Source organism: Alligator sinensis, unplaced genomic scaffold (assembly GCF_000455745.1).
Source record: "Alligator sinensis unplaced genomic scaffold, ASM45574v1 scaffold1473_1, whole genome shotgun sequence".
Lineage (NCBI taxonomy): Eukaryota > Metazoa > Chordata > Crocodylia > Alligatoridae > Alligator > Alligator sinensis.
This window is the reverse complement of record NW_005843100.1, coordinates 1,179-12,697: the sequence shown is the minus strand read 5'-3', so window position 1 is coordinate 12,697 and position 11,519 is coordinate 1,179. Positions and strand designations below refer to the sequence as shown.

General features: G+C 40.3%; 1 protein-coding gene across 3 annotated transcripts in view; it reads left to right on the top strand.

Annotated features, from left to right (window-relative positions):
• The window catches only part of LTBP1 (latent transforming growth factor beta binding protein 1), a 212,997-nt gene extending 202,029 nt beyond the window's left edge, over window positions 1-10,968 (top strand). The window contains exons 23-26 of one of the 3 annotated variants that reach the window (XM_025193791.1): window positions 2,329-2,415; window positions 7,415-7,543; window positions 8,839-8,979; window positions 10,394-10,968. In XM_025193791.1, coding sequence (XP_025049576.1) covers window positions 2,329-2,415; window positions 7,415-7,543; window positions 8,839-8,979; window positions 10,394-10,656 — 620 coding nt within the window. In that variant the 3' untranslated portion in view covers window positions 10,657-10,968. The remainder of the gene's footprint in view (window positions 1-2,328; window positions 2,416-7,414; window positions 7,544-8,838; window positions 8,980-10,393) is intronic. The other 2 variants (XM_025193792.1, XM_025193793.1) reach the window with 2 other exon arrangements.
• Window positions 10,969-11,519: the final 551 nt, after the last annotated feature.

The following is an 11,519-nucleotide window of genomic DNA, read 5'->3' as shown; positions in this document are numbered from 1 at the left end:
CAGCACAAAGCTGCTCAGGGGCAGGGGCTGAGGGGAGGGAGGGAGGAATCCTCTTCCATCTCCTGCAGCAGGGGCTTCCCCCTTATCTCCACACCCAGTGTGGGGCAGAGAGGGTGTGGAGCCCCTCCTACCCCCCTGGCTGCCCCCTGGGGGAAGGGGGCAGATTGAGCAAGCCGCAAGCTGCCCCCTACCTGCTGCCCACCTCCTCAAGCTGCCACCACCTCAGGGGTTCCAGCCTTCTCCTGCCACCCTCGTCTGTGGGGTGTGGAGAGGCCAGCCGGGCAGTGGCTCCCCGCCAGCACCAAACAAAGCATGGTCCCAGGCAGGGCAGGGCAAAGATGGAGCTGGGGAGGCAGCTATCATTGTCTTTACCTCATGGGAAGGCTAGTGGGGCTTGGGGGACCCTGGCGGTGGAGGGAAGGTAGGGGCTATTCTTCTCTGCTATGCCACCACCGCCGCCGCCACTTGCAGCATATCATGTTATTTTGTTGCAAATTACATTTTTTTTTAAATCCCTTAATTTCTTGCTTTTCACAAAAAATGTGGAATCGTGATTTAGACCAGGCCCTAACGATAGGTATGGGTGCCCTTAGGTTACATGAGTTTACTCCTAAAAGACCATATTCTGCAGTGCTTGCTAATTTGTTATACAGAACTTTCACTGCTGCAAAGTCAATGTGAAAAACCAATCTCTGTTGTAACTTCATTAGCTTTTTGACATCATGCCCATGACAATTATTATCTCCAAAAGATTTTAAATAATCAGGATTTTCTAGCCCAGCTTTTGTCAAAGGCTGTTGTAATGTTACAGCTATATTTTTCCCACAAAGTAACCAATGAAGGTGAGGCTGCTTCTGTCATCAGTCATATAGTAGCTTACTTTATACAGCAATGTGAAACATTAGTCTTGATATATAACATGACATTGTGCTATATGCTACATAATGCAGTCAATCTTGCTGTCTGCACACTGCACACATTTAAAAATTAATTAGAAAAGCATAACCACATGGTGTTTGTTACAGACGTTGAAACCAGTACTTGATGCACATTGTGTAAACAGTGATAGCTAATAGTCAGAATCCAGCTGGAAAAAATCACACAAGATAAAACATATGTAAACTCTTCAGTCCACAAAAAAGTACTTTTTAACCCAAACTTTTTTTTATTCAAGTCTTACATTAGCCACATCTTTTAATCTGTGAAACTGTGCCTACAAGAGTATGTTTGGAAGTGTCTCTACTCTTGAAAATAGTAAACTGGGTTTATTTGCATTTGATTTCATGTAGTATCCACCAGTGGAATTCATTCCCTTAATAGGCTGTATGCTGTAGTTGGTATTGAATTCTCCTTGAAATCAGTGAGAATTTTGCAGTATTGGGCTGTAGTGTTGGCATCTATATTACAAACCATGGCATAATATAGAGATACCTGAGCCAGATTTAGATGAGTAGCTTAAGTTTTTGAAGTAGTCTGCTGGTTGCTACCCAAAGTTTGGTACAGGCTAATTTACGCTGCCATAAGCAGCATAAATTAGCTGGTGCAGCAAAGCTGTTTCCTGCCATGGCTAAACTGCTTTTAGTATGTCAGTTTACACATTCAGAGCCAGCTCTAGAACCTTTATGCTACGTTCCAGTCTGCTTCATTTATATAAAACAGTGGTTCTCAAACTTTTTTAGACTCACACACCCCTCAGAAAATGCCATCTCTTAGTCTTCACTTATTTTTTTTTATTTCAGAAAAATAATAGAGCAATTCTTCCGTTGCAAAGAACTCACAGGCCGCTTGTACGTGGCGGGGGTTTAGTCCCCTAAAGTGAAACTGTGACTTTCTAATTGCAATGATTAAAAATGATTTGTAAAGCTGCAGCTCTCAAAGGCTGCAACATTACAAGTAGCTACATTGCAAACTAAACTACATATGGATGTGGTTTAGTTTGCAATATAGCAAAATTCATTTAAATCGTAAAAAAAACCTTGCAAGTGTATAGTGTTATGCAATTAAACCTCAAAAACAGCCAATTTTCATCACCTATAGAAACCATACCAGGCTAAAGTGTTTTAACGCTATGGATTCCTATTCAAAATACCTGGATTTATCTTGTGAATCATGTTTGCACACCTGACAGTGCTAACATTACATGGCACCTGGGTATGACACCCTGGTTGAGACTCACTGGCATAAATATAGATAAGGTTGCTTAATAGGAATAAGTTGGTTGTCTCAGATTTCTGTAAAAGAGAAATACATTTTGCCATCTGCATTGGTTTCTAGATTCCTAAAAAACTGTTGCTTTCTGATACAGTTTTTTGTTTCTCTCTCCACCAGCTGAATTTACTGATTTGTGTCCTGAAGGAAGAGGTTTCATCCCCTCCAGTGATTCATCTTATGGAGTCATTGCACAGAATTACAAAGGTCAGTACCAATTAGATATACTGACTTCTGTTAAGTTTACACATTTTAGAAATTCTAATAATAGATTTACTTAACTAGTAATATCATCATATTACCAAAGTTTTCACAAGGTGAGAAAAAACAGTATCTTGGTGTAAAATGCTACTTAAAATGCTTAGTTGATGTTAAATCTGTCACTAATATTTGCCACTAATATAGTTTCTTCGGAAGTTCCATTTCATTCCTACTGTGCGCTATGAAGTTAATAGTATTTTCCCTATTTTCATCTTATTCCCTGAGAGTAGATCTTGAAAACACATAACTCTAAATATATTAGCTTATACAATTAATACAGATAACAAGCATAAAACAGTCTTTAGTTTATAAATAACAAGTGCCTAAAGCAGTGTTTCCCAAATTTTTCATAGCTGGGGCATGCTTTTTTTCCAAATGAAAGTTGGCAGCACACTTCACTCACCAGTCCATGGGCAGGATCTGGTCCATGAACTCAATGGTGCTCACAGTGCACCAGGCTCTGATCCTTTCATGTGGGGCTGGTGCAGCCAGAGCCCCATCCAGCCATGTGGGGCCAGCCCAGCCAGGCCCCAGTCCTTCCATGCAAGACTGGTGCAGCCAAAGTCCCATCCCACCCACATTTTGCAGCCCACTTCCACCACTCTTTCGACATACTAGTGTACCAGGCACACCCTTTGGGAACCGCGGGTCTACAGTCTAGTCTGCAGTACAAACTACTCCTGACAGAACTGTAGCAAAACCTTGACTTCATTCTCACCCAAAGCTTCTCTGCCATGGCAGAACCTTCCTTTCTACCAGCAGAGTTATTCCACCTCCACCAGGTACACTAAGGCTGTTGTCACTGTCCCATAGTTAGCTGAAGACACACATTGGCGCTCCGTGTGCTTTCCCCTGGCTGCTGTAGTCCAGTCAGCAGCTGGTACCTTCCCAGAGTGCAGTTCGTTCTCTAGCAGCACAGCTGCTGAGCAGAGCTCAACAGAGCCACCAAAAGTGCCTGCGTGTGCATGTGCTCTGGAGATTTGATGTCTCTATGCACAGCTCCTGTGTGCCATCAGATATTCTGGCAGAACCAAGAGAGTAGAGAGAAAGTCAGGGAGTCAGGAAGAAAGAGAGATGGGAGGAGAGGTTCTGTCCTGCATTAGTAATTGCTGCAAGTGGGAATGAATGATTTATGGTTTGTTTTTAAGAAAAGCCCAATATTTTTTTCATAGAAATTAGTGAGGAAGGATTGTCCAATGGCGAGGGCAGTGCTTTGTGTCTCAGTAGGCCTTTAGTCAGTTCCCTACTCAACAAAAACATCCTATATGACCTTGAGGAAATCACTCAGTCTTTCCCTGCGCCTTCCTTCTTCATCTATATGTTGAGGATAATAATACTTCCTTAATTCATAGGGATGTGGCAAGGACAGTTTAAAGATTGGAAGGCCTAGAGATACCATGGTAATTAAGGCTGTGTCTGTATCTGGATAGATTGACAGATAGCATGTAGACAAATCCATAAAAAGTCATAATTCTGTTTTTAAGGACCTACACTGACCTACATTAGGTTGTACAGAATTAAGGGAAGTCAGATTCAGACTATATCTTTTTGGATTGAGTAGGCATATGATGTTGTTCATGTCTTTGCCATATCTGGAAGTTTTGTTTGTTCTTTGCAACAAAATTTAGGACACTTGATGCACTGAATATGAATCTGAGATACAGATTTCCTTTTGTTTCTATTGCCCCTTCACAGCTGATATTATCCATGACTGCCCTAAGTATGCAAGTGTGAAAATATTTTATACTTAGATGATAACAGTTTTTTCTCTGTATAAATTTCTGCAAAGTACCAGAAACAGAGAAGATGGGCCTGTAAAGGGTCAGATGTTTTATTATAAAATGTGGTATTTCTCTCTTCTGCTAACTCATTATATATTTATTTTGCTTGCCAGCTGCCTGGTTCTACTTACAGGAGTAACCTGAACATATTTTTGTTTGTTTGTAATGAATTGCAAAGACAAATAGGTCTAGCTACCCTTCCTCTGCCCATTTGCCAGCTTTCACACTTTGCCCCAAGATGCAAATTTGTTCCTCATGAAAAGATGGACAGTTGCTCAACTGTGTGATTTCTTTTTTATTATCAGTCCTTACAGTGGTCCTTAAGAATCAAATATATATATATTTAAATGTAATGTGTAAAGATGCTTAGTGGCTGGAAAAGTGACTGTAAAAATATTTTTCTAGCCCTTTCAGCTCTTCTGCGAAAGTAAGCATTTTACTAATTCAGCTTTAGAATTGTTCAGCAGATGGAAAAGAAACTTCTTGGCAAATTCTTTATTACTCCTGGTGTAAACCTGGAGGAACTATTGAAGCCAATGGATTAACACAGTGTAACTGAGAGGAGGATTATCTACTATGTATTGCACCTTCTCATTTTTCTTTGCCGTTTGTAATAGCAGCCTGGTCTCAAAATTAAACAGTGCTTGATAAACTTTAAAAAAGGGTGGAAAAAATACCAAAAAGTATTAAAGGGTTGAAACAAAGTGTATAAAACTATAGAAGGGTATATGTGAGTTAGCTCCATACACATTTTTCTGTGGAAAAGCACCCATCTTCATTTTACATATGGTTGATTCCCTCTGTTAAGAATGCACTTCATTATCTGTTTTGTTATAATGTGTATTGTGGCTACATGGCTTATAGTGCATAGTCCCTACTTTTGGAAAAATGTCTCTCTGTTAATGTCTCTAAATGACATCAGTGTCAATAGAGGCTATGGGGATGATTTATTATTAGTTGTAGCCGTGGAAAAATGGGTCTTTGTGAGGGCGATCTTGCTTTAAAGAGTTTTCTGTGTAGTTGTAGAAAACAAACAGGTGGTGAGCACTGAGGAAAATCATATCTGGATTCTAAACTGAACATGACTGAGGAAGAAAGAAAGGGTTTCATATATATATAAAGGCTTTTTATGTATAAAGGTATATGTTTGTGTATGTCAGCAAATACATACAGAAAATACAAGAGCAGCTATATGGGGTACCACACAAAAGTAACAGGATGGTACAAAGATGGAATCTAACAATAGCTCATAGTGGAAATGTGATGAGCGAAGCAGGCAATGAAATGTGAAGCATACACCCCTAACCATATACAAATGGGGTACATGCTGGGCACCTGCAAGTGATGGGCAAGCTCTAGAATTGGGTTCCAGGGTATCTATGTTAATAGTGTTTGTTTGACCCATCCAGCAAGTACTATTCCTGAAAGCTGACATCATAGACATTCAAAATATGGGATGTAATCACAGCTCTGCTGAAATCATTGGGAGTTGTGCCATTGATTTCAGTAGGGCCAGGATTTCCTTTATGGCCTCAATATGGAGAAGAGAAAGCTGTGACAGCAGATTTACATATATTGAGATGATAATTGATCACAGAAAGAGAGGGAAGTTTAGCCAAGTAGAAGAAAGGACAATTGATACTTGGAAGACATAGTCATCACTATTAGTTGTTTCTGCTTGAAACTAAGGACAGGTCAACATGAAGTGAAAATACAGGAGCTGCAAAGTGCAGCAGTTCTGTAGATTTCATTGTATACCCTGGACTGTAAAGAAATTGTATTTTAGCCTGTGCATAAAGTTATGCCTGCCTCTGGCCTCTGCATTGTCTCCACTTTTCTCTCATCTAACCTGTAGAGTTAATCTCTTTACCAATAATTGTCCTTTTGTGCTGTCCTAGTTAACTTTTCTCCTCTTGCCCTTAACTTGCATCAAAACTTGTGTCAAAACATATAGCGATGCATCATGGTTGTCCCAGTGTCAGTATTCAGGGTTTACTCGCTTGGTAGGCATTTATGTGTGATTTATGTGACTTCGGGAATTGTCTGTCTCCGCATTCCAGTGGATGAGATGTCTACAACATTGCTGCAGCTAGTGCCTCCCATTAATGTCATTTAGCAATATAAAACTAAGCACTTTTTAAATACATTGTTAAAAAGTAATTCTACTGTAAGTATAGTTCTGGCACCCTTGCTCAAGTGGAGTAGTCTCTTATTCTTTGGGGAGCAAAGGACTTCTCACATTGAATTTGGGTGGTAGAACAGAGACCTATGTTAATGCAATATTAATTTTAGCATCTACCTGATATTCATACAATCTTCCCTGGGTGAGATACAGTACAAAACCAGAGCAGTCCAGAGCATTAAACTGTAGTTCAGTCTCCATAGCAAGGGGGAAAATGACTTCACACTTTTTTATGAAGCAGACTCTCTCCCACATACATTCAGAAAATTACTCCAGATAACAAGCAGAGGGTTGGAGACTGAAAATAACTTCTCCCCCACCCCCAACCTCAGCCTAGTGCAGCATTTCTCAACCCATGGGTCATAACCCAAAAGTTGGTTGCAAGAATGTATGAAAGGGTCGCAGACAAACTTTAAATATGGATCAACAAACTTTTAAAAAACTGAAAGTATGTTGGAGTCGAGTCATGAGAACTTCCACTTCAGCAATAGAAATCTTAGTGTCCAGCCACTGTAAATAGGAACAGATGTACTCTATGCTTGCTCCAAATGGGTGAACATAAAAAAATGTTGAAATTCTACCGACTAATAAAGCTTCTTGTTTAGGTTTCTCCTTTGAAGGAGGAAGACATGGGAAACCGTGACTTTTCCCTTGCAGGCTGGCAGGGTTCCTGCTTGCAAGGGGCTGTTTGGGGGCCCCCATGTCCCATACACTGTGGGTCACGGGCATTCAGTCAGGAATGAGGGGCACTGGGTCAGAACTGGTAATCGATGTTTACAAATGGGTCCTAGTACAAAAAAGGTTGCGAATCACTAGCCTAGTGGATTGCAGTGATGATTAGATCCTGCCATCCTCCCAAGAGTCACAGACAGGACAGAGATAAAGGGAGTGGGGGAGTTGTGCCATTTTATCCTCCCCACCCCCAACCTCCATGTTACAGCAGTGGTAGTAACTAATGTATCCCCTAATGTTTTATCTACAGATGCAGATGAATGCCAACTGTTTGGACAAGAGATCTGTAAAAATGGTTTCTGTTTGAATACACAGCCAGGTTACGAGTGTTACTGCAAACAAGGCACATACTACGACCCTGTTAAACTCCAGTGCTTTGGTAAGTTTCTTTAAGTTTCACTATCACTATGCAGATGGACAAAACAAGAAAAGTTACACTGAAAACACTAGGCTGAAATGAGGCATTTATCCACAGCTCACAATAAGGGCTGGAGAACAGCATGCTTCCTAGTCTCCCAGAGCACTGATCTAAGGGATGCAAGCATTCCCCTTTCTCCTGCAGGGCTGACCAGCTGTGCTGGTACAGGGAGCTGATTTCTTCCCTCCCTTTCAGCAAGTTGCACCCAAAGATCTGCATCTCATAAGTAACACCTGTATCCCAAGGGTACAGAGGCTACAGCTGATACCAGCTGGCTACACAAGATCATGGGAGTCTGCTTCCTCTTTTTCTGCCCAATACAGCTTCAGTGCCTTTACCTACTTTAGCAAGGGTCCTGTTTTTATAATAAATCAAATTAACAATATTTTTTACTACATCTTTTTTCACAAGAAGTTAATATGCAATGTGGAATTACAATTCAGGTCACTGGTATAATATAAATGTGCTCCTCTTAGTCTAAAGAACATTGTACTCCATCACTCTGGTTATTTGACTGAAAAATATTCATAACTATGACCCTGGGTTTTGCTACATAAGCAGAAAACCATGAGGACTATGCAGAATAACATAATGAAAGGAAGCAATTATTTCAAACCACAATAAGAGAGCCTTTCACCTTGCATTTCTAAGATTGTCCTTCACACAGATATTTTCTTGCTGATTTAATGTCATTTATTTTTAGTAAAATAGCCTGCCCTTTCCTTAGGGATACATTATTGCTTTTCCTCTCTAAGCCAAGCTAAAGAGGCATAGGATTGTATTCCCCAAATAAGATGGTTCCTTTCCCTGCAAAGTTGGTGAATAACTTTGGGCATTGTGCTCTTCAGTGGTCTTTACTGGTATGGCATAAAAGCTGCATGCAGGCACCCTGTGGAGCTTAACGTGGCTGCAGCAGGCCTCTACAGGAAGTATTTTAGGCCTGTACACATCCACTCTAGACCTCTGAAGCACCATCAAGTGCATTTATCAATATTCTGATCAGTGTTTGAGAACAACAGGACAACATTTTGCCTCTCTCCTGCATGGGTGCACTAAGGTGAAAATGTTACCTGATTTCTTTCTTTCCTGTTGGACATGGGCACAGGCAGAGTTTAGCTTTGAGCTCTTTATTTATACTAATGAAAAGATGGCATCCAAGAAGGGCACATCTAAATTTAGGAGTGGGCAAGAACTGATTTACTCAATGAACTTCTTTGGGGTTGAGTTTTTTTCTTGTGTTTTCTTCCATTTTAAAGATACTGATGAATGTCAAGACCCAGATAGCTGTATTGATGGCCAGTGTGTTAACACTGAAGGATCTTACAACTGTTTCTGTACACACCCAATGGTTCTGGATGCTTCAGAAAAGCGATGTATCAGACCAGCAGATACAAGTGGTATGCTTTGCTATACATTATTTTTTCTCTACTGGATTGAGCAGGAGTACTGGCTCAGTAAGTAATAAAAGACAGCCCTAAACTCTGATGATCTTCAGACTCTCAGGGTGTGTCTACATGTTCACTTTACTGCACAATAGACTAATTTACTGTGCAGTGAAGTGTCACTGTCTACACGTGCGTGGCAATTAGACTGGTGTAGACTAATTTACTGTGCTGTGGGATAGTCCCGTCAGACAGAAGTATTATCTGACAGCACAGTAAATTATTGTGCTTAAACACGCATGTAAAACACTAAAGCACCTTCATGCCTGCACTAAAGCACCCTCATGCCCCAGCCAGCCACTCCATAGCACATAGAGCCTCATTGGAGCAGCCCTGGGCTGGCTGCTCTGATGGGGCTTCACATGCTGTGGACTAGCTGGCTGAGATACAATCAGCTGAAGCACCCTCATGCCCCAGCCAATGTTCCTGCGTCCCGTCCCCTTCCTCCCCCCCGCTACACATGGAGCCCAGTCAGAGCAGCCCTGGGCTGCACATGTGGACATGCCCTCAGAGCACTACATTTTACTCCCGAGTTGGGCTTTAGTCCTATGCTGATTTATGCAATGTGTATGCTTGAAATCATGTTTGTTCTGCATTGTAACAAATGTGCTTGCCAGCACTGGCTGGAGGATAATGGTTCTGTTTCATGACCACTTTGGAGGTTCTGATATTTTTTGTTCTACATTTGAAACTAAAGCCAAAGCTTTCAAACATGTTTGCAAAATAGAATTGTATTGAAGCACTCTTCTGTTTATGAAGAAAACATTGTGGGGTTTTTTTTTTTCTCTTACTCTGGTCAACGTGACTAGAGCACCTTGAAAAAGTGCTCATTGAAAACTTCATTGACACCTGTATGTTTCTGTGAAACACTTCACCTGGTTCAGTACTAGCAGTTACTTCATCTTTAAATAGCCCTTCTGATACAATTTATAAGGAAAACATCATATCTTTTAAGTTTCACTTCTTGAGTGGGATTTCTCAAGCATTTACTGTGATTATAGCTCTGTTTCCACAGAAGTCAGTTGGATTCTGTTGACTTCAGTGGGAAAAAAAGTTAAGTTAAACCTAAGTGCTCTGGAAAATCCCACACTGTGGCCAACAGTCTTAAAATTTCCTAATCACTTAGGGAGTCAGTGGAGGGGCCAACTTCAGATACTGTTTTTCAGAGGCTGGGTGCTTAGTCCTTTCTATAAATCAGAATCCTTTAAAGTTTGTCAGGATGGAAACCCAAGTTCATCCAGTTTTAGTTTCATGTGAGGTAGAGTTAAACTGTTCTTTTAACCTTGGTTCAGATAGCACTGTATTTTACCAGTTGTTTTAAAACAATAAGAGCACTGTAGTAGTCATGCAATATTGTTTTCTCCTTCAGAACAAACTGAAGAAACTGAAGTCTTCCAGGACCTTTGCTGGCAATATCTGAGTGATGATTTTGTTTGTAGTCAACCTCTGGTGGGAAAGCAGACTACATACACTGAGTGCTGCTGCTTATATGGTGAGGCCTGGGGCATGCAGTGTGCCCTGTGTCCCATGAAGGACTCAGGTAAGGAATTATATATTTCAGTTACTGGGATGCCTTTTGGGGCACTTGATCAGTTTAATTCCCTTGCAGTGTGTTTTCAGTACCTGAAATAATAGCAAAAAAAAAAAAAAAAGAGAGAAAGAAAAAAAGAAAGAAACTGGCTACCCTGTATTAAATGGAAATCAGATCCAGATTTACAAAAAGGGTCTTTACTTTTTGATGCCCCACTTTTGGGGTATCTGGCATAAATACATAACATCCTGGATTTGCAAGGTGCTGAAAACTTATCACTACCATTAAACTTCAACTGGAAATGCCAGTAATGAGTCATCTCTGAAAATCCAAGCTTCGAATGTTGTGGGGCAAGAGGGGTATTTTGATATGCTGAAAATTTAGGCCTAATACTTGAAATATTCTGCAGAGCAAATTTTTGAATAATGTTACTTTCTGCTATATGGCAAACTACTGTAAGTGTTTAGAAAGAAATACACTTCTTTTTATTGTGGTCAAGGCTAGTATTAAGATTTAGTAAACTAAAAGAAAAGTTTTGTTTACACAATGCTGCCCAGTGCAAAATGAAGCTCTAGAATAAGAAGTTATTTTTTAGTGGTAATTTGGCCATGGTAGCCTTGCTAGAGTGCTTTGTTTTTTTCAACAGGTGAATTTTGTAAAAGGCCTTATCATTCCACAGATATAGTCTTATTTTGTATTTTTAAAATGCCTGTCCTTCTGTGACAGATAGTATAGTCTGTCATATACAGATTCCATCGAAGCTGAGTGCATGTAATTAAGTTCATGATTTTCTTCTCACTTTCTTTCTCTTCTGCCAGATACTGGGTTCTGTGAAATTTCCCTACTTCTCATGTTAGTCAGTAATCAGTCAAAACCTTTTCAAATCTGCTAGAGAGATTCTTAAATAAATTGTGTTTTTATTAAAGAATTTAATCCAGACATACATTGGAGAATAAACACTACC